The sequence below is a fragment of the Halichoeres trimaculatus genome, unplaced genomic scaffold, assembly GCF_033239565.1.
Source record: "Halichoeres trimaculatus isolate MK-OKI-2021-1 unplaced genomic scaffold, fHalTri1.1 fHalTri1_scaffold_2, whole genome shotgun sequence".
Classification (NCBI taxonomy): Eukaryota; Metazoa; Chordata; class Actinopteri; order Labriformes; family Labridae; genus Halichoeres; species Halichoeres trimaculatus.
In genome coordinates, this window is record NW_027437180.1 from 22,132,262 (window position 1) to 22,157,097 (window position 24,836).

The 24,836-nt window shown below is 40.4% G+C and overlaps 1 protein-coding gene across 1 annotated transcript in view; it reads right to left on the minus strand.

Moving 5' to 3' along the window:
* Nucleotides 1-24,836, minus strand: part of myo15ab (myosin XVAb) — a 47,462-nt gene that overhangs the window by 6,940 nt on the left and 15,686 nt on the right. The window contains 40 exon segments of the mRNA XM_074661853.1: nucleotides 72-145; nucleotides 377-449; nucleotides 562-631; nucleotides 1,761-1,879; nucleotides 1,968-2,173; nucleotides 3,973-4,047; nucleotides 4,229-4,340; nucleotides 4,893-5,034; nucleotides 6,289-6,407; nucleotides 6,514-6,629; nucleotides 6,746-6,821; nucleotides 6,969-7,028; nucleotides 7,118-7,233; nucleotides 9,314-9,431; nucleotides 9,566-9,659; nucleotides 10,042-10,102; nucleotides 10,280-10,375; nucleotides 10,517-10,598; nucleotides 11,654-12,052; nucleotides 12,136-12,200; nucleotides 12,299-12,367; nucleotides 13,272-13,380; nucleotides 16,483-16,556; nucleotides 16,648-16,721; nucleotides 17,536-17,727; nucleotides 17,845-17,917; nucleotides 18,561-18,739; nucleotides 18,852-18,958; nucleotides 19,065-19,193; nucleotides 19,531-19,626; nucleotides 19,954-20,084; nucleotides 20,320-20,401; nucleotides 20,487-20,519; nucleotides 20,640-20,724; nucleotides 21,554-21,729; nucleotides 21,820-21,937; nucleotides 22,695-22,819; nucleotides 22,918-22,963; nucleotides 23,627-23,778; nucleotides 24,038-24,115. Of these exon segments, the coding sequence (XP_074517954.1) occupies nucleotides 72-145; nucleotides 377-449; nucleotides 562-631; nucleotides 1,761-1,879; nucleotides 1,968-2,173; nucleotides 3,973-4,047; nucleotides 4,229-4,340; nucleotides 4,893-5,034; nucleotides 6,289-6,407; nucleotides 6,514-6,629; nucleotides 6,746-6,821; nucleotides 6,969-7,028; nucleotides 7,118-7,233; nucleotides 9,314-9,431; nucleotides 9,566-9,659; nucleotides 10,042-10,102; nucleotides 10,280-10,375; nucleotides 10,517-10,598; nucleotides 11,654-12,052; nucleotides 12,136-12,200; nucleotides 12,299-12,367; nucleotides 13,272-13,380; nucleotides 16,483-16,556; nucleotides 16,648-16,721; nucleotides 17,536-17,727; nucleotides 17,845-17,917; nucleotides 18,561-18,739; nucleotides 18,852-18,958; nucleotides 19,065-19,193; nucleotides 19,531-19,626; nucleotides 19,954-20,084; nucleotides 20,320-20,401; nucleotides 20,487-20,519; nucleotides 20,640-20,724; nucleotides 21,554-21,729; nucleotides 21,820-21,937; nucleotides 22,695-22,819; nucleotides 22,918-22,963; nucleotides 23,627-23,778; nucleotides 24,038-24,115 (4,401 nt within the window).

The window sequence follows — 24,836 nt, forward strand, 5'->3', positions numbered from 1 at the left end:
GAAAACAAACACACACACAATTATCTGTAAACTGAGGTGAATAGTTTCATGAGAAGAATGAGTGTATTTACCTTGAGGAATGTGCTAACCACTTCTTGTTCTGTTGATCCCCTTAATGGAGAGTCGCCCATGAAACGCATCACAGCTACATCACACACACACACACACACACACACACACACACACACACACACACACACACACACACACACACACACACACACACACACACACACACACACACACACATACTGCTCAGAACTGAATATGAGAGAAATCCTTGGACATCCAACCCTTGCACTTGGGCAGATGAATCAGAGTCTGGATGCAATAAAAGTGATGAAATAAGACGATGTAATTAAAGAAGGAAACTCACACAAGAAGAGGTCTGCTGCCACTCTGTTCATGGCTATGTCTGTAAACTCTATCAGAGACTCAGTCAGAGGAGTCTGGAAAGGAGGTAAACACACCAGGTAAGTATGATATAAACCACTCTGCTAAACATTAAACACAAAGACAGTTGCATGAAGATATTTTAAGTTGTTGTAAGATGACAGGCACCTTTGAGAACTTGATCATCTCAGGGAGCTCTCTGGATTCTCTGTTCTTGCTTTTGCTCTTCAAAGAATCTCTGAAAACAAAACAAGTCAGCGAGTGCAATTAAGTATCAAAATTAATTTTGGTAAGTATTTAGATTGTTTAGTGAAGTATAAAAAACTCAAATACAAATAAAATCAATAATTTTTTTATATGGGGTTGTTGTTTGGCCTTGTGGTTAAGGTGTATGCCATATTTTGAGGTCAGAGTCCTGAGGGAGGTGGTCTGGGATCAATTCCTACCTATGGAGCCTTATCAGCATCCCATTCCCTCCCTGTTTCTTGCTCTATTATCTGTCCAATCCTCTCTAAATAAAGGCACAAAAGCCCCAAAAATGTGTATTAAAAAAGAGGCTTCTTCTGATTTGATTTAGTGTTACAAAATAGATAACAATGATAGATAGTTCAGTAAACTTGATGCTGTAGTTGCTTAAGGTGGTATATAATGATAGGGATTTAATGCATTTAAAAAACCCAGTTTACTTGACAAATAAATTATAAATAAGAAAATGAGACAAATTGCAACCCTGGATGTAAAGGGAACAGTATTTAATTTCTGCCACTAGGGGTCTCCCAACACAAACATTAAAACAAGATGTAGTTCTGTTTTTATAGCTGAACTTAGAGTGCACTGATGGCTTTAAAAATTAACCTTTTATTAATGTTATCTAAAAGCATACATTTCATTCCATTTTGATAAAAAAGAACACAGAAATATTAGAAATCAAAACACTCCACCATTTCTAGTCCTCGCTAACAGTTCCCTTGTCATAACAGCTCCTCCTTTTCCTGATTAGATGAATGCATCTTTAAGCAAGACACTATATCTTTCTAAGAGTTTAATATATACTTGAGGTGATTTTTATTACTGTGCCAGAAAATGAATGTAGTGCAACAATAAGTGGGATGTGTGACACAAAAATGGGCTTGAATGGAAAAATCAGCTAAAAGAGGTTTTGTATCTTAATGGAAATATTCATGATAAAATAATCTTTAAATGAATATAAATAAACAAAACCTTAGTGACACTAAGAGTATAGGAACTTAAAAATACACCTCAGCAGAGGACCAAAGGAAACCCTGCACTGGATTTTAGAAAGCACTGCATAAGGTTTTTCATGTGTCACCAGAATCTCCTGCGTGTGCACATATTCTTTGCCTCACCCCGTCTTGTTGGTTGGCTGTCTGAAGTACTTCTTGGCAAACTCCAACATGTCATATTTACTGTCCTGCAGCACTGTCTCATCCAGTTCTCCATCAGCAAAGCCGTCAAGAGAAACCCTCTGAAATGACAAGAATGACAGTGAAACATCATTTTGACTGACAGGGGAAAGAAACACTCCAAATGTGAGTGTGTGGGTCCCTGTGTACCTCTATTGTTTGATCTATCTCATGTGCAGCCATGGTGGATGCTACAGCAACAGCAACAGCTGATGACACAGCAAACTGTCCTGCTCCTCCTCGAGGCTCTGCCTTGCGGTCGAGTGGCAGTGACAAGAAGTCAGGAGCAGCTATGGGGTGGACACATTCAGCGGGGAAAGCACCAGAGCGGCTGAACACAGCACCAAACTTCCAACCTAACACACACACACACACACACACACACACACACACACACACACACACACACACACACACACACACACACACACACACACACACATACACACACACACACACACACACACACACACAATCCTGTCAGAAAAGTACACACACTCCTTAATTGAGCAGGTCAAAAAGTCATTTTTATTTATCTATTTATTGTTTACTGATGGTTAACTTTTTAGTAACAAGCATTAGTAAACTAAATCTGTACCAACAGGTACAAAAAAAACATTGAGCACTGAGCTCAGCACCAAACAGCTGACAGATAAAATCAGTAACTGTCTTGTAAACTAAATGGAGAGTATTTAGCGCTCTCTCAAACCCTTGAGTCAATAGAGTCACTGAACTGACTTTGATGACAAGTGTCTGAGTGCAAAGCTTGACCGGATAGGAAACTAAATAAGGAGAAAATCTTAAAGATGTTTGGAGACTTTCCTTATGTTAAGAACTGGAGCATCCTCAAGAGGTGAGGAAAACAAGGTCTTAAGTCCAGTTGCCTTCTGGGACCAAGCTTTGGATTACCATCACCTGAGAGAGTGAGACCCTTTATAGACATCCTGCTTTAAGCAATTTATTCTGCTGTAAAAAAGAATCTTTTTGTTTTATTTTGCTATGTTTCTTTATTTTGCGTGTGTGTGGATCCCTGTTTGATACGGGGGTACCTTAGTCAAGGTGTTATGGGGATGTCATCTGGATGGGGTGAGTGTCGGGTTCACAATTCTTGTAAGGAATGCTTTATTACTGATGTCATTGTTCTCAATATGGAAAAATGATAAATTATTAAATTTATGTAAATCACTTTGTGATTTCTTGTTTTATGGAAGGTGGTCTAATAAGCACTGTATATACAGAGAGAAGGATTAATTGATAGCTCGGTTGATTATAATATGACACGCACACTGATCAAAACCCCAACATTTTTGGAGAAATATCTTCTGAAAAAACCATGCAGCTCTGCTCTTCAGTTAATATTTTGTCCATCCTTTTAGAAAACCATTTTCACAATTTAACAAAGTAACAAAGCTCAGTAAATTCATGGTAGACATTGGATTATAATTTAGAAAACCTGGCCATTGTTTAACCTTTATTTCACCAGATAAAACCCATTGAGATCTAGATCTCTTTTACAAGGGTGACCTGGCCAAGAGGTTAGCAGCACACATTATAATAAATGAGTACAATGCAGTGATCACAAGAACGATTAAAACAATACTTTAAAAATACTTTTAAAATAAGTTAAAGCTAAAGGGTTGGACGTGCAAAAATCTTTCCACAAAGTGAAAAGCTTCAAAGCAAAGCCCCTTCACTTGAATACAAAATAAAAATATCAGAGTAAATGACAAAAATGTGTGTGAGAGCACACACTGGTTTGACCCATTCAGTATCTGTTGATTGATCAATGGAACTACGTGACCTCTTTTCGTCTGCTGTCTTATTCCATCTTTTCTGTCCTAAAGAAATGACATGAATCAATAGTTTTAAATTGCCTTGCCATCTTCCATCTGAAAAATAATTTTCTGATACAATTTTTTATCTTAAAAGTGCTTTAGGCACTGTCAACATTGCTGCACCTATTTCTCCGTGGCTCAAAATATCTTCATCACACCTCCGGGGTTCAGGTTAGAAAATCTCTCAAAGCTGTCAAACCGAAATGTCACCTTGTTTTTCATCAGGCCCTGGCTGTGACTAAACATCTGGTTAACACTGTCAAACAGGTGGAGATCATGATCCTATTTTAACAAATTAAGTGTTTTAATTTAACACTCACCAAAGTCTTGAGTGTCTCTTTTCAGCTCCTCCAAAAACACCACCTTCTTCCTCACCACGCAGCCATAGCTGTAACCTGGAGGAGTCAGACACACACACACACACACACACACACACACACACACACACACACACACACACACACACACACACACACACACACACACACACACACACACACACACACACACACTCTTGGATCATTGATCAACTTCACAGAAAATAGGATTTATTCTTTGTGCACCACAGTTTCTCACCTTTCTCCAGCCCATCCATAACCTGGAGCCTGATGACGTCACCTTTGTGAAAATTAAGCATCGACCGATCGTCCGTCACAAAGTTTCGCTCTGCAATCACATAGTCTGAGTCCTGAGGGGGCAGCGAGAAGAAAAACATGTACAGTCTCACATCTTACTTTAATATTAATTAGATTTAATGTATTTCCCTAAGTTTGTGTTCAATGTCTCACACACATATCTACTTCTGTTTCAGTTTACTACATCTGAAACAAAACTCATAGGAAGGTGTTTGTTATGTATTGCATATGCAGATGAAGGTAGCAACAGAAACAGTCATAGTGATTGAACACGCTGTTCAAGTCTTATGTGTTAAAATCATTTATAGCTCCGCTGGAAACACAAAAGTCAAACAGTTGGAGGATTACAAATGTTGTAGCGGCAGAACCTCATGTATCACTTGGTGCATGACGGACCCTGTGTTGTTGTATACAGATCAGGGCTGTCCCAGTTTCACTTTATGATTATCATGGCTCAATATTATCACGCTGACTTTAGTATTACAATATTTATTGAAAACTTAGCGGGTGGGATAAAATTTCACAACCACAAGAAACTGTTTTCCAAAGACTGTTATTGTCAACAGCAGTTACTGCGACAGCCCTGGTGTAGATGTGTGTTGTACCTTTTTGATCTCATTGATGAAAGTGTCTATGAGATGTTTGACTTGGGGTGCTTTAGCTGAGAACAGGATGAGCTTCTCATTGGTCAGATTAAACTCCAGCATGTTTTCAGAGGGGATGGTTACAAACAGGATGTCTGCATATCTAAAAAAAAAAACAAAATCATATAACTCAATTAAATAAACACATGGTAGTTAGAAAACAAATGTCAGCCCATTCAGTTAATTTTTCAATTCCAGAGAATTGTAAGAAAAACACAAATACACTTAAAGTAACTTTACCATAAAAGATATTATTTTTTCTCTTTAGCAGTGATAACTTTTAGGAAAAATGTGGAATTAAGTCATGGATATGCTGTAATTCATTTAGCTCAAAACTGTTGAGCTTGATTTAAAACAATTTTATTTTTAATTTTGTTTTTTAAGCTCTATTTTAACTTAGCCCAAAGTACCTCTAAAGATTCTGAACACAGGAGGATTATGACGGCATAAAATTTAGGCCAATTTGATATATTCATGATATGTATTTATGTAATATCTAATGTTAAAATCAAATGTATGCATTTTTATCATCAATGATTTCTGTGAAGGAATAAAAGAAATAATGAATAATTTAGTTTCCCGTGTGGTCACATACATGACTCTCCCTCATTAAATTATTAAGAAACATAAACTGAAAGTCAAAGAAAATATTCCAGGACTTCAACCAGCCAACATCACACAGCATACAGTGGTATAACAACAAGCAGCCATGATTCACGTTAACATATTACTGCACATTTACCCCTGATGTTAATATCAGGGCTGTTAAAAGCAAAAAAAATAAATAAATAAAATTAACCACATTTAATCCCAGAATATCAATACTTAATAGTAACTCATTGCAGTCATTTTCTTGTTTTTAAACTGTCATTTTGCATTGGAGAAGAGTTTACAAAATCATATCAAGGAGTTGAACATTAAGGCAAATGACTGGTCTTGACATGCTGAACTTAAGATGAGTCTTCCCAGATGATGGATGACTTGCAGTCAGCAATCACCTATTCAAAAACAGCTTATATTTAGTTTCAGCCACAGGTCTGTGGTGATTTCCCTGCTCTGAAATATTGCTCTGTTAGCTTTTGTGATTCAGGTTCCTGCTGACATTAGTCAGATAGCTGCATCTGTATGCTTTGCTCTTTGGTGATAGCTCAAACTCAGAGTACTTTAGTGAATTTGTAGTGTTGATTGACATAAAGTGCGCATGACTTAAGACTTGTCCACTAAATTTTTGTATGTTTTTTCTTGACAGTAATATGCAAATGTAAGTTTTATTTTCCATCACGACAGCAGCAGGAAGAGAGCTGGAGTTTTTAAAAACAGAGAGAAGAAAGTGACAAAATGCAAAAACAGCACATACGTGTAGGGTCGGAGCACTCTGAAGTAGTCTGGGGCTGCAGCGCTGCTTTTTACCGTCTTCAGCAGCTTAATTCCGCTGTGAGACACGGACAGAACCTGCACACCTGTTCCCACACTACCCTGCACACAGAAACACACACAGAAAGAGACACACAAGAGAGGTTCAGAAGAAAAGGAAACACAACACTGTCAGTAATTAATATACTCTGGGGATTATCACCCTCACCGATGCAGGAAACAGCCGGGAGAAGTATATTTCCCATGTTTCCCTCGCTGCCGTCACAACTGTTTTCTTCACATGCTCTTCCACTGGATCCATATTCTGCTCTACCCCGTGTTTAGCTGTCAATCACACAAATATTCACATGAGCTCATGAATGTCAAAGAGATGTGTTAGGATTAGAGAGTTCAGTCTTGGAGAGAAAAAAAAATGTTGGCGGCAAGAACAGAAAGCGTACCAAACAGAGCTTTCATTTTCTGCCTTTCATCCCGGGTGATCCGAACACATGCCTCTGACAGAGTGTCGTTCACTATCTGCAGGAGAGAACAGAGGACAGGAAGTGTTAGAAATTATTTAGTTTGTTCTGTCTCAGATTTTACTGTTGTCAGGTAAAAAACGACAGAGCAGAAAAAGAAGGTGAATGAACTGAGTGCACACATTCATCCTAAATCTGCAGTTACCTGTTTGAAAATGAGATCTAGCACCAGAGGATTGTTGAAGCTGTCTTTGGGATAAAAAACCTGCAAGAGACAGAAAAATACTCACAGGAGAATAGAACACAAACACTCTAGTAGTGAATCATGTGTTTCTTTTTACGCTGTGTTCCCACCTCTTTTCTGAGGTACAATCTCCATGGAACATTGGTGTAGGTGTAGTGCTCTTCGTTGGTGCTCTGATGAAGCTGTGTCAGGATCGTCTCCGTCTCTACAGGAATCTCTCGTGAAACTGCAACAGAAGAATTCTTGTATCTTATACACCGCCTGGCCAAAAAAAAAAGCTGCCACAAAAAAAGGTCACACACTCTAAAATTATGTTGGACCACCTTTAGCTTTGATTACAGCACACATTTGCTGTGGCATTGTTTTGATAAGCTTCTGCAATGTCACAAGATTAATTTCTATCCAGTGTTGCATTAATTTTCTACCCAGATCTTGCATCGACTATGGTAGAGTCTGACCGCTGAGCAAAGCTTTCTCCAGCACATCCCAGAGATTCTCAATGTGGTTAAGGTCTGGTCTCTGTGGAGGCCAATCCATGTGTGAAAATGATGTCTTATGCTCCCTGAACCACTCTTTTACAATTCGAGCCCCATGAATCCTGGCATTGTCACCTTGGGATATGCCCATGCCATCAGGGAAGAAAAAATCTGTTGATGGACTAACCTGGTCATCCAGTTTTTTTCAGGTAGTTAGCTGACCTCATTCTTTGAGCACAGACTGTTGCTGAACCTAGACTTGACCAACTGCAGCAACCCCAGACCATAGCACTGCCCCCACAGGCTTGGACAGTAGACACTAGGCATGATGGGTGCATCATTCCATCTGCCTCTCTTCTGACCCTAGATAACACTCTAAATATCTTGTATTGTGTGGTTTGATGATAAACCCTATGGTCAAGTCTTTTAAGGTGTATTTGTAACTTCCTTTGGGTCTTTTTGTGGACTATTGTTGGGCCAGAACTCATCCTGACTGAGGAAAGCTGGATGCTCCATCTCAATGTAATCAGCTATTTTCATATAGGAAGAGATGACAGGAAAAGACATGATAGGAAGATGGGGAAGCTGAAGCTAGGTTTCGGTTGGGTTAGGCTGTTGAAGAATGAGTTAATTTGTAGAATAAAGCAATTAACCTTAAAGTAATAAAGTATATTGCCCAAAAGGGATAGTAGTTGTTTTGGAGTGTGCCTGTCACAGCTGTATTTTAATATATAGTTGTTTTTGTTCTCATATACAGTCAGGAGTTTTGGTAAGGAACTCATACATCCCCCAGAAATCAAACGGCGCCTTGAAGTGAGTTCTTCCTAATGATCTGAAGATGTCCTGCTCTAGTACCCATAGATTGCCACTCACTGCTTTGCTCTCCTTTGCTGACATTGTGCTAATGCTGTTTACAGAAATTTGAACACTTTGAGGTCAAGTGCCCACAAGACGACAGGACAGATGTGTGTTTACAATCTGCATATCTGTCAGATGTCATGGCACATTGCCACCTGCATGCTGTGAGGGTGAGCGTGTCCCTGTTTCATGCCCTGCTGTACAGCTGACCTTGACTTGCACATGCAAATTATCAGCAAATAGGCTTGATGTTATTGCCAGCTGTGATTTCATGTGGGTAAGTAAATGAGGAGAACTGTCACTCTAGTTAAAATCAAAGCAGAATTTATGCAGAATAATGTGAGATGTCCTCTGACAAAATGATGTCTGGTGGGCGTATGTAAGGACATTTGGCATATTCCAGGAGAGGTCGATGGCACGGCAATGACCCTCTGTGGGGTTTTGTTTTCCTTTCTATTTTCTGCAGAAAGAGCTAAACAGTACGTCCTTGAGAGCCAATCTCTGCCGATCTTTATTCCTCCGGGAGACCAATCATTCCCCTGTACAGGACAGAAATCTACAGAAAAACTAGTAAGAAAAGTTTTGGGTTAAAAATAAAAATCGGAGATTTTGCTGTCCCCTGAAAACAGTTTACAACCTCTGAAATGCATCATGGTGATTACACTTGTCTGGGTTGTTCTGCCAGACTTTATCCTACTCAGAGGTATTTTGGTTTGAGCGTTAACATTTGATTACAATAAATTGTGACGATAGATAAGTTCTCTCTTCAAGTTTTAGGTGGAGAAACCTGTGATTTTTTTTTTTGCTTTTAGGGCATCATAGTCTCTTAAAAACAAGGCTTTTAAGAAAGAAATGATCAAAACGATAATTTAAAAAAGTCTTTCAATAAAGCATATTAAAAAAAAATCTAGTTATCAGAAAGTAACAGTGTTGGATCAATGTTGAATGCATTTATCCAGTGAGTGTGAGTACCTGGGGGAGGTTTGGGGATCGGGCGGTCAGGTGCTCTCGACTTCAAGCTCTTGGTGGGTTTGACTCCTGCTTCTTTTATTGCAGAGACAGTCGATGCAGGTGCAACAGGACGTTTGGGCTGAATGAAAACAAACATTTCCTCTACATCACTGATTTCTAACAGTGCAACAACTCTGTAAATGTGCACATACTGCTTTGAGCAGCTTTTTATTTTGTGTGTGTGCACGCGCGCACGTGTGTGTGTGTGTGTACCTGTGGTGCAGGAGGGTTGTCCATCTGGGGTTTGAGGATTTGTAGCGCTTCATCTCGAGGAGTTTGCTTCTTCTTAAACTTCCCCTCTGGTCTCCTAAATACATTCACACAGTGTGAACACCACACAGTGCAGTTTGCAGGAACAACAAATGCAGTGTTCTGTATAATCTGTGTGTGTGTGTGTGTGTGCGTGTGTGCGTGTGTGCGTGTGTGTGTGTGTGTGTGTGTTTGTGTGTGTGTGTGTGTGTGTGATCTGTGTAAACACAATCATTCTGGTGCTGTGTGCTCAGTCGGTATCTGCTGGTGGCTTGTTGAAGCCGGGGTTTTACAGTATGCACAGTTAATTCTCTGACTGAAGATAGCATCAACTGCTGTGATGTATTTACAAGCAAAGACAAAGCAATTTAAAACTGTGATCAACCCCCAGCCCTTATCAGTGTGTGTCTGTGTGTTTCTGTGTGCATTGGGGACCTCACCTTTTTCCAGGTGGCAGCACGTCGGGTGGTGGAGGTGGGGAGTTGTATCTTCTGATGATTTCTTTGAAAAACAATTTTTACATTGTAAGAATTTGGAAGTATATCCACATAATTTTCTTTTGCTATTTCATATCTAAATATGAGCCAACTTGTCTTCAAGTGTCAGAATAAGTTAATCTATAGACAAGTTGTTTATAATGTAGCTCTGTTTTGTTAATGCAATACAATATCCCCTTACCTTGGATGTCTTGGCTTGGGACAACATGGTCTGTAGTCCGTGCCGAGTACTTCACCACTTCTCCAGCAGAGGGAGGAGGAGCCGTTCCCACTGGGTCTGTATCACAGAGAGGTGGTCATCCTGTGTTATATTCATCATGTGTAAAACTCTCATGAATAAGTTTTGCTGCTAAATGGACTGGCTCTCTGTTTTGTTGCCTGCTCACTCTCTCATGTTTCCTGTCTCTTTTTCTCTTACCAAACTTTCTGGCTGGTTTGTCCTTGTTTATGGGAACGCCGGGAGCTTTCCTGCGAGGGATGCTGTCCTTATCTGACTGAACCTGAAAATAAATAAATAAATAAATAAAAAAATGAGTGAAACACAGTTGGAGGACAGAGAGTTAGCGCTCAAGCGTGGGTGATTTGGTCCTGGTTCTGGATGAAATCAGAGCAATGTCAGGGCAAAAAGAAGGACAATAAAATGTGTAGTGTTATCCTAAATAAGCAAAACTGTTGTTACATAAAGAGAAAATTTGAAGGTGAAAATCTTATAATACACGTTTAATTTATTTTGACAACATCTTTGAAGCATAGATGGCTGTGGTGTTAAAAAAATGTGTGTGTGTTTTGCCAAACTGGACTCTCATGTGCTCCTGTCAACCAGGGTCATTGAAATGTTAAAAACAAATACTCTAAATGGAACATAATTAAAAAATAGAAAATAATAAAAAGACGTCTAAACATTGCAGCATTTTGAAGTTTTATCATACTGAAATACTGGCCAGTATCTCAAAGACTCAAGATGATTCAAACCAAATTTGTCTGTGACACTGGAACAAGAGGAAAAATGCCCCCAGCTGAGCACAGCTGTGAGTCCCAGTCCTATTACATTTCTTTTTTTGAGACTTTCCGGGTCATTTTATTTCCATCCTACAGGCTGATTTGCTATTTTCTACCTTTGAATCCATTTAAACTTAGTTTTTACATCAGCTTTTTTGGTTTATTTATTTGTCCTTGTGTTTTTCTTGCTGTTTGCTTTTCCAATCCTACTTTCTCTTCCACAACGTTTCTAAATGAGTTTAAATGAAGCATACACATGACTTTATTTCATTTGTTCTTCTTGTTCAGCGATGGATTTATAAAGTGTCTCATATTTGGTTTGTTCTGTTGGTGCACTTCTACTGCTGGAGTAGCTTTTGCTTATCGTCCCGACAACACACTGAAAACAAACCACCCTGTCAATTAAAGGAAACTCCATCTGTTTTTAGGGTATCATGTTTCTTGGGTCAGTGCTGTCTGGTCTGTTGTTGTTGGAGTTTTGTGAATTAAAAAGTACTGCGTCATTATGTAACGAGTCATTCTAGGATGTTCCCTCACATGTCTCAGAGTTACTGACCTGTGCAGCAGCGCTGGCTCTAGGCTCTGTTGCTTCACTTTTGCTGGTTTTCGCAGAGCCTGGATGAGGGTTTGGGTTGGGGGCCTGAAGCTTGGGGTGAGCTGCAGGCAGCGTCTGGGGCCCAGGGGCTTGAGTTAGCTCCTGTCGAGTGGGTGGTTGGTAGGGACTGGGTGGGATGTTTGCCTCAGCATAAGGAGTGGGAGTGAAGTTGGCGTAAGGGCTAGGTGGGATGTTAGCGTAAGGACTTGGTGGGACGACAGCGTAAGGGCTGGCAGGGGCGTATGGGCTGGGTGGGTGATGCAGAAGGGGACTCATTGGCGGGCTTGTGATTGGCGAAGTAGGGGGACTGGTCACTGGGCTACTGGCAATGGCCATGGCCTGCATGGTCATCTGCTGGGCCTGAGAAACCAAAAATGAGTTATCTATTTGAAACAAAAGCGCTGCATCATCGCAGCATAAACAGACGCAGATGGAAGATTTACCATGATGATGGCCTGCTGGTTCATGATTGCCTGCTGCTGCTGGGCCAAAACAGCCTGCTGGGCATCTGGAGGGGAGAGGAGGAGCAACACATCAACACGATAGGGGAGGAAAATCATGTTTAATTATTTTTTCTTCATAGTTTTCTTCACACTTGACACAAACCAGGTGTTACAGGTGCCACTGCAGCGACAGGAGGCGACATCACGCCTCCCACTGGAAGGACTCTCACAGCTGTGGAGACACAAACACCAAAAACACACATGCCACATCCCTGTCAGATTTTAACATTTGTTTTATTACACTTGCAAATGCTTTGTTAAAATATTAAGGTGCTATTACTGAAAGTGTTTAATCGAAAAGACTCAAAACTGAAAAATAAAAAACAGCTAAAACATTTTGGAGATTTGTATTTTCACTATTTCTTTTCTAGTACACTATAAAAGTTAAATTTTGAGACAAGACCCCCTGCTCGCATCAGGGTCCTGCTCACCCGGTTGAGTTAACTAGCATAACTACTGTCATGAGCTATTGAGTTTGTTGTGATCTCTCTTTTCTCTTTGTATCTTCTGCTGCCTCCATTTGTGCTCAGAACTGGGAAGTTGGGAGTGAGAATGACGTCATCTTAGTGTTAAGTGTTCCAGTTCCCAAGTTGGAAAAACTTGCCATAACAGCAGTATTTCTGTATATAAACATCGAACAATACTAAGTATACTGCTGATTTATCGCGACAAACACTAGTCAGAGATTCTTAAATAAAAAGAATCTGACAGGAGCTTAATTACTGTTTTCTCCTCAACTCAGAATTTCCTACTGGGAACTCAGGGGTGGTGTGGGTGCTCTGAGTTACATGTCAGAAATTCTGGCTGCTCTCTCCAGCAGCAGTAGGGGATTGAGATCACCTGTGCCATACTGTGCCTGGGATTTAATGTGATTGTTTGTGTAGCATCTAACCAAAATGATAGGGTATGCTTGATAAGTTAAGATTTGACTTTTGTGCCTTATTTAACAATTTAACCCAGACGGAGATTTTCCATTTGCAAAAACGTGACCTTGGGTACGTTCTTTTGAAAGGACATGGTGAATGAGGGGAAAAAAAAGGAGGAATCCAGAGTGAGACTTATGACTTTTCACTGACCCCCGGGTGGAGGCGGGGGTCTGGATGACTGTCCTTGCTGTTCCCATCCCCCTCCAACTCCTCCGCCCCCCTTGATCCTGCTGGCCAGTCCTGCAGCAGATTCAGCTTCCTGTGAAGACAGACAAGAAAATTCAGAGTTTAATACCATGTATCAACACATAAGACTACAGAAAAAGCTCAGGCTAAGATTTAATTGAAGATAATCGGATCAGTTTATGTGTCTTATTTTGGCAAAGTAATGGAAAGACAGCACATTTATCATACCCAACCTTAGATGGTTCTAAGTTCATCTAACAGCAACCCAGGACATCAAAATCAACCTTACACCAGATTTTGTTTATTCAGATGATCATTTTTATTTTTTATTTTATGAATTCTCATTTCAAAAGCTTGTCTCTGATTATAATACGGACAACCTTTTTATCAAGACGTTTAAGACAAAAAGAAAAACATTGATGTATTATATTTTGGAATGCTGTGGAAAATATTCACAAGAAATTAAAGGATGATTTGTTAAAGTAAGATACAATAATTTTTCCTCCGGGGCAATTAAAACTTGGCTTGGCACTTGAGCTGTATATCAAACCCACAGCTGAATCACTTCATACTAAAAACTAATATTTGTTTGAGTATTCCCCAAACGGCACCAAAGAGGAGCATTAAAAATATTCATACACTTGTGTAATAAGAGCACATTTTGACTGTCAGATCAGAGGAAGCTCCCTCTTAAGTGTGCAGCCGTTCCATCAGAAATCATCCACTGACCCATAAATCTACCGCTGTGTGTGTGTGCGTGTGTGTGTGTGTGTGTGTGTGTTTTTAAGCCATGTCTCATTAAATAGTAAGCCCTTCATTTGCCAGAGTGTCAGTTCCTGGTAAGCAGATCCTTGCGTTGCCTGGGGTGGGAAATCACCGTGGCGATCTAGTGGCTCTGACAGTTACGGTAACTGGGTAACGTAATAGGTTGCTGGGCGGGAGAGGTCTGTACAACACATCTGATACATGCTAATTCCTGTCAGCTACATCCGATAGCACAGCTAACATTCACCACATCACTGTCCCAGCAGAGGAGTGATAGATCCAACAAGGGCATTGTTTACTTTACTGACGAGATAAAAACAAATTCAACCCAGACGGCAGCCAACAGACATTGTTAAAACTAGAAGTTACACCACAGTGGTAAAAAAAAAAAGTTTGTGCTGGAGCTGTATAAATGTGCTGACAAAGCGGTTTTACTGCGGTCTAGTGTCGTTCATCAAAGTGCGTAAGTTAAATAGGTAAGCTGCTTAATAGAAAATAATTTCTTGTGTTACACTGACAATTAGAAGACCAGATTTTACCTGCACTTCACGTCACCTGTAAGTGTCACGTAAAGCACTTACTCTCCCACTACAACAGCTAGGATTCAATTTAATGCTTCCTATAAAACTGTGACAGGTAAATGTATTTAATGGGCCCTAAGAAGGTCTAAAGATTGAGGGAGTAACCTGAAAAAGACTCTGTTAAGACCCCTGCAGTTTTTATTAGTTCAGTGACAACTTTGTCAGGTAATTATCCCTCCAGAGAGGATAATTTTCTTGTGTTGTTTTTCAGCTTTCAGCAGGATTTGGGAAAAAACAGTTTGGTTTCCTGAAACCTGAGCACAAGGGGAAGAGTGGGTTAAGAAGGAGCTCATTAAATTTTTCTGTCTGACCAACATGCGATCAGAAATGTATGTCTCATAGTTTGGGAAATATATTAAGGCATGATCTGTATCATCATGAAGATTATCTGGGACTCTAAGCCAAAAAAAAATACTCCAGACACCTGTTTAATAAGTTTTTGTCCCATAGTTTTTGGTAGGATGTTTATTAAAGTGTAGATTTTGTAGTGTTTTAGTCCAAACTAACGCCCAGAAATGAACTCATGTTCCTCTTCGAATTCAGCCTCAGTCAGTATTTAAATAGAGCCAGAATTCTGACAAAAAGTCAGAATTCTTTGCTGTAAAGGTAGGGTCTGCAGGGTTTTTCCGAAAAAATAAAACATCAACTCTCACAGGAATAATCCTATCCATTCGCCTCCTACGGGCCTCTATACATGTGTGTCAGTGTCAGTGTCTGTTTCAACTCCCTACTCAGCCTGTATGTTGATGTTTTGGTTGTATTGGGACGTTTCTGTGAGGAGAGTAAGCGTGGTCACATCAGCCAATCACAGAGCACCCAGTGCACAAGTGAATTTGTATATTGATGATTGCAAGTGGAAGCTAATCAGAGCAGCTATGATAGTGGATGTAGCACAGAAGAAGAAAAAAGGCAAAACTAAAGTGAAACGAAACGGCGAACAGGTTAAGCTTTTTCAGAAATGAGGGTGATGCTTTTCTCAACTTTCACTCGCTTTCGGGCACTTGGAGAGCGGCACGGGATAAAGAGCGACATGAGTCGGCTTTTTGCTATCCACGTATGTGTCAAATATCAGTGATTAGCCGGTGCTAACATGCCATGTCAGGTGCATGGCTCTCAAGTCCCTCCAATGTAGAAACGCAATGCTACAGGTGGTTGCTAGGCTAGTGAGTGTGTTAATGCAGTCACGGTTGGAGGCTGTGGGTATGTGCTGCTGCTGACACTGGCCCAAGGAGGAGGAGCCCAGTTTGAATGTTGTGTTTACTAATAAGTAAGAAAAACTCCTACAGACCCCACCTTTAATGGATTCTGAGTAAAATGTCAAGATTTAGAAAAAAAAGGGTGAAAATTCAGACTTAAAAGTCAAAATTCTGACCTTGAATTTAGAATTCAAAACCAAAACTTCCTGACCTAAGCTCCAAAAACACATTTATATAAATTATTTTGATCAGCACTGGTTCAGTGATGAATGCCAGACCAGACAGAAAGTCACACTACTTTTAAGGTAACACTAAATTCCTGATAGGTGTCAGTGGTTGAATGTTTGTCTCTTGGTGTTAGTCTGACAGTGTGCCCAAAGTAGACCCCGCCTCTTTCTGTCTTTTTCCAGTCAGCTGAGATCTGCCTGCAACTCCCCCAATGAGATAAGCATCATAGATGATGAATGCACAGTACTAGTACACAATTGATCTGTTGATACATCCTAACTCTAAAGCTCATTATAAAAGGTCACTCCGTTAAAGAGCTGACAGAGTTTAACCTGATCTGCACCGTAACCAGGTTACCCTCTCAGGTGGTCAAGTGTGACATTGTGAGAGAGTTATGTAACTCACCGTGGCTCCGTCAGACAGCACTGGGTCAAACAGGCTGTCGAGATAATTATCCATCCCCCTCTGCGGCTCAAAGTCTGTGACAGGAGAGGATGGGAGAGCACTTCGAGGTCAACTGTAATCAAAATCAGTGTTTGTGAGCTGTCATATGTTAACTTTAATCTGCACCTTGTCCATCAGAGCTGGGAAAGGCTGAAGACATGACATCACCGCTCATATCAAATCCTCCTCCCAAAAGGCTTCTGTTAAAAAACAGAAAACATTTTTACAGCAAGCCCCTACATTCTATTTTAAATCTTATAGTAGTGATGGGAAACTAAAAACCTTGTTTCAAGTCAATTCCAAAAGGTGTCAGTAACATTTCATAATTGTAAATGCTTTGGGGCAGGAAAAACACAATTTTGTGTCATGGGTGTACACTTACGATCTAGAATCTGACCTAGAGTTAACTGGAAGCATTACAGCTGCAGATGCAACAGCGTGTCTCTGAGTGGTACTTAAAAAATTGAGTGACATTTGTATTTCCCTGCATTTCCTGTTTAACTTTATGTGGTCAACCCTTGTTGTTGAAGGAGTCAAAGATGAAGTGCAAGAACAACTAACACCAGAAGTGGATGGCACCTTATTAAAAATAAAAAGCAACCACTGTTTTCTGTGATCCTTGAATGCTGGGACAGGACAGGATTCAGATATCTGTGTCTGGCTTTAACCTTTGACATCTCAACTCTGCAACACCAGAGCAAAAACACAACAGTGTAAGAGGAACAGGAACGGTTTGACAGTGGGACTGGTTTTGCATGCAGACTATGCAAATCATGTTATTATGTTACCAGCAAATTCAAACTGTTCTTTAAAGTCTATTATTGGGTGGGCTATAGAAGCAAGTGTTTGAATTAATCAGACCTTTAAAATATAGTGCAGTAGAATCGTAAAGAAGCACAAACTATTAATACTAACAAGGTCAACATTGTTATGTTGAAAAACTAAACTTGTTTTCTTTGGCTGATCAGTGTGTGTGTGTGTGTGTGTGTGTGTATTAGTAGGTGTGTTTCTCACATGCTGGCATTGGGCCTCACTCTGCTTGGTTCCTGTGCAGAGATGATGAAGTAGCTGCTATGTTTGGGGAAATCAATGGGAAGCTCCAGGTCTGACATCAGGTCTAGAACATAGTCTGAGCCCTCCAGCTCCACCCACTGAGCTGACTCCTTCAGCAGCACTGACCAGCCCCGACGGCCCTCCACCACACCTCTGCACACACACACATACACTCATAAAGACGTTGGTCCACAGATCCTAGATCCTATCGTTATTTGATTTTAATTTTTCATGCCTAATAACAGTTAATAGTGCAAAGCTTAATCATACCTGTGTTGCAAAATGTCTTTGGCCATTTCCTCTCCTGTAGTCCAGGAATGTAGAGGACACAAGAAGGACACAGCTGGAGGAGAAAGACAACAGTAGATAAGAAGCTATCGAAAAGGTACACAATATAAACTTAACAGAAACTACGACTATATGACACAATGTTGGGTGTTCTTTTATCTTGTAATGCATTAAAAGCCGTTATAATCAGGTTAAGAAATAAATCCCTAACTGTGTCACAAAAATAAGTCGCTAGGAGCCTCTCCTGTCTGTCTGTGGAGATTTACACAGACACCAGCAGCAACAAACAGACACAAACACAGCCAGTGAACCAGAGCGAGTATCAGGTGTTGTCTAATCCTCAGTAGGCTTGCCAAAAGGCCAGAGGACAGATTAGCTGGATGAGAGGAGGAAATGAGACGACGGCCGACAGATAACTATGTCATGCTGAATAGTGCGTAGATTGCAGGGACTCAGGTAAAAACACAAACAAGGGAGCATAGAGTTGAGGTGAGGTCAACGAGAAGGAGTCACAGTCGTTTGGAAATGAAATAAAAGGTTTGAAACCAGAGCACAACATAAAAACATTAAACAAAAATTAGTTCAAACAAAAGTAGCGTGAAAAACATTTTAAAAAATTACACACAAGCTCACTAGTTCAGAGTTTATCAGTTTTGAACCCTCTTTTTTTCTGTATGTGGGTTTGTGTGTGTTCTCACCATCAAAGCAGTGTATGTGCAGGACGGTGTGAGCTCTCTTGCGATTGGCAGTCCACTCTAGTAGACAGGGCGGGTACGTCCGCACATACTCTGCACCAACATTCCTCCGCTGCAGTGCCTGGAGCAGACGGTGCTGACACACACAGTCGTAACCCTCCGGCCCATAGTCAGACACAAATCTACAACAACATGAGCAACAATTGGTTTCCTCCTCAACTAAATACAGAGACATAAGCGTTACTTTCTATAATACAGGTAATGTAAACATGTCTCTCTGTATGATTTCCTTACTTCAGCAGGTACTTGGCCAGCCTTTCAGAGGGCAGAAAAGCAGAAAGACAGGAGGAGAGCAGAAGCCAGCCCCGCTCTGAATTTAGAATATTCGGATTCCTCCACACCTGATGGACAAAAGGTAAAAATTAAGGTAAATAAATGGTGTGTTTCACTCGTGACGTATCTGTCACATTTACCCTGCTGATTAAAAAAATAGAAAAAATAGCTTACCTGATTTGCTACCTGAACCAGGATTTCATCTCTAAGATTGGGATTGGCAAGTCCTCTCTGTATGATGTAGTTCCCAAATAGATTCTCCTGAGCCCCATTCAAGTTCGGGTCACCCATAAATCTTAATATCTATCAAAACAGAAGGCATTTACAACACATAGCACAAGTACACATGTCAAATTACATCTTTAAAAATTGAGAGGCTCTGTGTTAGGGCAACCAGTGCGTCATATTTTCTCTTTCATTAATCAATTTATTCAGCTACTTTTAAGTATAAAGTCGACAGAATATTCTGATTTGCTTATTTTCAAAAACAAGCTTATATTCATTTTTAAAACTAATTGTACTTGTAATAAACAAAGGCCTCAGGGGTTTGTAAAAACAAAAGAGATAAATGTAGAGGTGACAAATAAAAGAATGCTCCAGGTGCTAAAAAGTCCCAGCAACATTTAAACTCAACACATACCAGGATGAAAACATTGAGAGAATTTTGTTTCAGCTCCTCATCAGATCGAATAAGAGAGTTCTCCAGCGGGGCTGTCAGCATCCCAAACACTGGCTCCTACACACACACACACACACACACGCACACACGCACACATGCACTCACACACACACACACACACACACACACACACACACACACACACACACACACACACACACACACACACACACACACACACACACACACAACTTATAAATGATTGTACACAGTGACTGTGCATTGTTGAACCACAGAGACAACTCAGTGCACGACCCAACAGAGTTCTCTGAGGTCGATTTATGTTTTATTCATGTGTTTCCACAGTTTCACGAGTAGAAAGTCTTTTTCTGTTTATTTCTCTGCCTGAGTTTGTGAGTTTGTTTTGGTGAGTGTGTTTTGTACCCTAAATATGGCCCTGATGTAGTGTGTCATGAGGTAGTTGTTGATGTCCAGGGGCAGGGTCAGCTGGGGGTCAACCTGAACCTTTGGAGCCTGGACGACAGCCAAGCAGTCCGAATGCAACTCCTCACCTCCTGTGTGTACAGACACACACACACACACACACACGCACATAAACAAACACACACACACACACATTACATAAGCAGATATACACAAACAGCAGGCAATGCGTCATGTGCAAAGTACAGCAGAAAATTTGCTGAACTTGCCTGCAAACAAGGTGGAACATGTCTGTTGATGGAAGTTTATTTATAGCACTGACTGAATATGGATCAGTGTGTTGAACATATAAGTGTGTGTGCACACCTGATGCAGCCTGTAGCAGTGCTGCAAGCTCAGCAGGGATAGGCAGTGTAGTCACGTTCACCACTTCTCTGTTGACGCGATCCTGCACAAACATAAACACAAAAATTCACCAATGTTTCATCTTCTTTGAACTAACACAAGTGAACGTTATTCCACCCTTTACTCACCTCCTCTGCCTTCCTTGCAGGCTCCACCACTGTCTGACAGAAGGACAACAGTATGACACTTCACACATTTGTTCATTTCTTATTCATTCAAACACAAGTACTGAAAATGTCCCCAGAAGTTTCTCTGTTCACAGAGACACAAAGCGTGCATACCCTCATGTAACGCTGGCGGTTGACAATAAGCAGCACAGCAGAGCGAAACTTGATGAGGTGCTTCCTCCTCAAAGTGTACTTCTTCCTGTTCAGGAACAGCAAATAGTTGATTTTTCACCAAAATACAGATAAAGAGAAAGTAAGAGAAGAAAGTTGAATGAGTTCTACACCAGCATGCAAAAATTCAACATTTTTGGCAACGAGATGCAGAAAAATTTCCATGAAATATGCAGAAATGTTAGAGTATTTACATCTGACACTGTGCTAAAATGTCAGTCAGAGTAAATAAGACTGACAGCGTGCTGAGTGTAGCAAGATTTATGTTAATCACACTTAGAGAATTCATTTTAGTGTCAGTGTGTAGATGGTCCTTTTCATAAATCATGGAGCGTTACACACGCTCTTTGAAACATAATTACAGATTCAAAATGTTTGACCTTGATTTGATAGCCATTTTTAGTGTCCTCATTAAGCTAGTAAGCGACTTTTTATGCACTCCAATAAAATACTAATTTGCATAACTTCTCAAGGTTTTGTGTAGAAAGCTTTGCCTTTGATGGATGAGCGCGGACTGAATCCCCTGGCTCTGTCTCTTCACATCAAGAACAGAAGACGCAGGTTGTCAGTGATCAGCTTTGACCTATTTGGCTCTGTGAAACCAAACTCTAAAGCCTTAATTGCCAAGCTCAGGAGTGAAATACCACACTCAAGTGGGTCAGTGAGCTGCTCTTAAATAAAGCTATGAGTAATTTTCTTCATTTATCCGAGGCATTTGCCTGCACTTTTTGCACTTATTCATAGGATTAAAAACCGTGTTTGCTTTCATTTGTTGTTTTTTTTATTAAATGATTTATAATCTGTTAGCTCAAAAAGCTTTTAACATTTTCAGACTCTAGCCCTGAGGTGAACTTCACCTGGCCTGGTAGCCTCTGCAGCGTGCTTCAAACAGAGTCACACGCCGCCGTAATTTGGCAAAATTCTTCCGCACAAAAAACATTCGTGTGTATCTCTGTAGTGTCATGGCAGCGATATTCAGCACACGGTCACGCTTCCCCTCCAACAGGTGATACAACTCCTCTTTCAGAAAAATCTAAAACAGACACACACAAAGTTAGTCAAAGCTTTACAACACAGTTTGATTCTAATGCATGATTCATCTGACCGTGTTTTTAGCGCTGACCTTACTGACTCCCAGCTGATAGGAGCCGCTCTTAACTGGACCAAGCTTGTGGAGCATGATGACACAGTTTTCCCCATCTGCAGGTGGAGTATCGATCAGGCACAGCAAGGCTTTATACCTGCATATGTCCAAACACACACACACACACACACACACACACACACACACACACACACACACACACACATAAACACACACACACACACACACACACACACACACACACACACACACACACACACACACACACACACACACACACACACACTTTTTTTTAATAAAAGACTATCTAGTGAGAATTCTGTGGTAAACAAGAGAGAGGTTCACGACAAGCCAACGCTGCAGCACCTCCTACAGCAGGTTGTTACTCGCAGCAACTCTGAGAGGTGTAAGGTTAATTATGACTCTGGTTCCTCTGGGTTTGGGTCGATAAATGTTTGTTTGAGTGCCACAGTTTTAATGTGAATCGAACTGATTGTGAATGACTCCACCATAACTGCCTGTAAATGAGTCTAAACCTGTTTTTGAGTAACAGCGTAAGCCAGTCCACTTTGGCAGCCAGTGGTCCGAGGTGCTGTGAGATCAATTGGTTTCAGATGCTTTTCTGCCCCAGGAGCTGACAAGTACCAGATGGCTTTTTCAGCAGGAGGAAATTGGTGTGTGAATAGTTCTCTTTCCAGAAGAAAGACAATATTTCAGGCAGTTTTGGAAAGCCAAAGGTGAACGAGGAGCAGAGAGCAACAGTTTGTAGTAAAGAAAGCAGAACAGGAGGCTGGGATGGTAGCGTTATGTAAACTTTAACCTGACTCAATATAAAAACATAACATGAAGATGTCAGCAAAGCTCCCAAAATGTAAAATTGTTCATTTACCAACCTTGCCAGGAAGATTTGAAAGTGCAGTCTGATTGGATATCCCTCCTTCCTGATATGGATGGTGTCCATGATACCAGAGTAATGCAGCTGAGTGTTGACCAGCTCCATGTCAAACACTCCTGGCTCCTACACATGTACACATAATTAACAGTAGCAGCCGATCACATGGACATAAAAAGGCAAAACACTGCAAACCTGACATATCATCCAACTTGCAAATATACCTTAAGATGGTTTGGTTTGATGCATCGCACAAAATAAGGGTTACACCTGTCACAGATGGATGAGAACGAATGGATGGATAAATGGAAGAATGATTTGATAAAGGCTCAGAAGAGTGTTCCTCTGCAAGGATATAAATCAACTTTAAAGTGAAATTTGCAGAGCATGGCATTGTTTACAGTCACAGTGTCATATTTAACTGTTTCAGAGTGAAACCCCTTTAGGGCCCTGCTTCCATCTACATGAGACATGACTGATTTCAAAACAAGACTAATAAAGTTCATTTCCCAAGAAAAATGGCTTCTATAAAAAACCTCACTGAAGCTTGACACGGTTGTCTGATCTGATCTGTAGTCCAATGATACACCAGGGCAAAGAGAATTATTCAAAACTCATCGTCTGTTTAGGCACAGGGGCTGTTGTCACTCCCTCTTTCACTCATACCTAAGCATCAATACCATACACACTCTCTGTCTCTTGGGTATTTTAGTTATTTAATCAGTGCAGGTGGAGTTTTATGAGAGTACAACATCTATGTTTGCCTTCTCAAATAATTTGAAGTCTGCCATTAATGTGGAATGAGTGTCACATTTGACATTTGGAAAATAAAACCCTTCACACAGAAACAATTATCATTACTAGTAACATCATCAAATAAAAAAGTTATGTCAAGTTTCCAAATACTTTTAAAAGGCAAGTGTTAATTCAAACCTTTCCATCTTCTCCAGTAGCTCCAAGAGGCTGCTCTGAAACTTTGCGCTGACAGTGTTGGCCTGATAACGGCGAGCTGCACTGCTGCGTCGCACATGAGACTGCTGTTGAGACGTGTTTTCTGAGTGCTTCATAAAGAGACTGGACACCATCTGCACATACACACATGTACACACACAGAGGACAGTGAGGTAAGCTCAAGAGGAAATACCTGATCTTGAGTGCTCTGTCTTATGGTAAACAGACAAGAATTGTAGCAGGTATGTGTGCTGAATACATAATTTCAAATAAGCTAAACAATAATTATAAATCTGCCACATTCCTTCAGTATAAGATGATGAGTAATAGCCATGACATTTAAACATCATTTACAGAACAATAAGACAAAGTAAGGGTTGTTGCGTGTCTCACTTTATTCTTGCTCTGGATGAAGAGGTCTAAAACATCCTGGCGGACCATGTCGAAGTTCTTATCCAAGAATTTGTGCACCTGCCCGATGGATTAGAAAAAGACAAACAAAACTCAAAGCAGGAAATTCTCATAGTAGATCAAACTGTATGAAAATAAATGAAAAAGAAAAAAATCAGGGTTTTATGTCCTTGAGCACCTGTTTCAAGAGATGTTAAATTAACATTTTGACATTGTTCTTATGATATCCAAACACTATGAGAAAACCTCACCTCAGTGGCAGCCCCACGCTTATTACTTTATAATACATGAATTAACCTCTCCATCTGGCTGCTCCTAAGTCAAGGTTTATTTGAAAAATATTCTCTTCTGTGTTGCGCTGCTGGCTGTGCACATACATTTGATCAGGCACGTGCAGACGTAGAGGCGGAGGGTGTTGGAGCACCTGCCCCTTTGCCCCTCTATGCCCAAAGTGCCCTTTTGCCAAATTGATGATTTTTTTTTTTTTTTTTGTAAGTGTGCATGAGAAAATCTGGCTGTGTTGCCCTAAAATTATCTAATATTAAATTAAAATAATTCAGATTTAGCTTGTTTGGTCACATGACCTTAGTTGATCCATGACCTGCCCTGACCTGACATGCCTGAGTTTGCCTTGGCTGTCGTTGCAGATGCCGATGATCGGGAGAATCAACTGGTCCGGAAAGTAGGTTTTGCACAGCAGCGTTTAGTTTATGCACGGTTTATTTTTGCAGATGATTCAAGTTAAAGTGAGCAATAAGCATCCTACATCTCAGCAATTGTT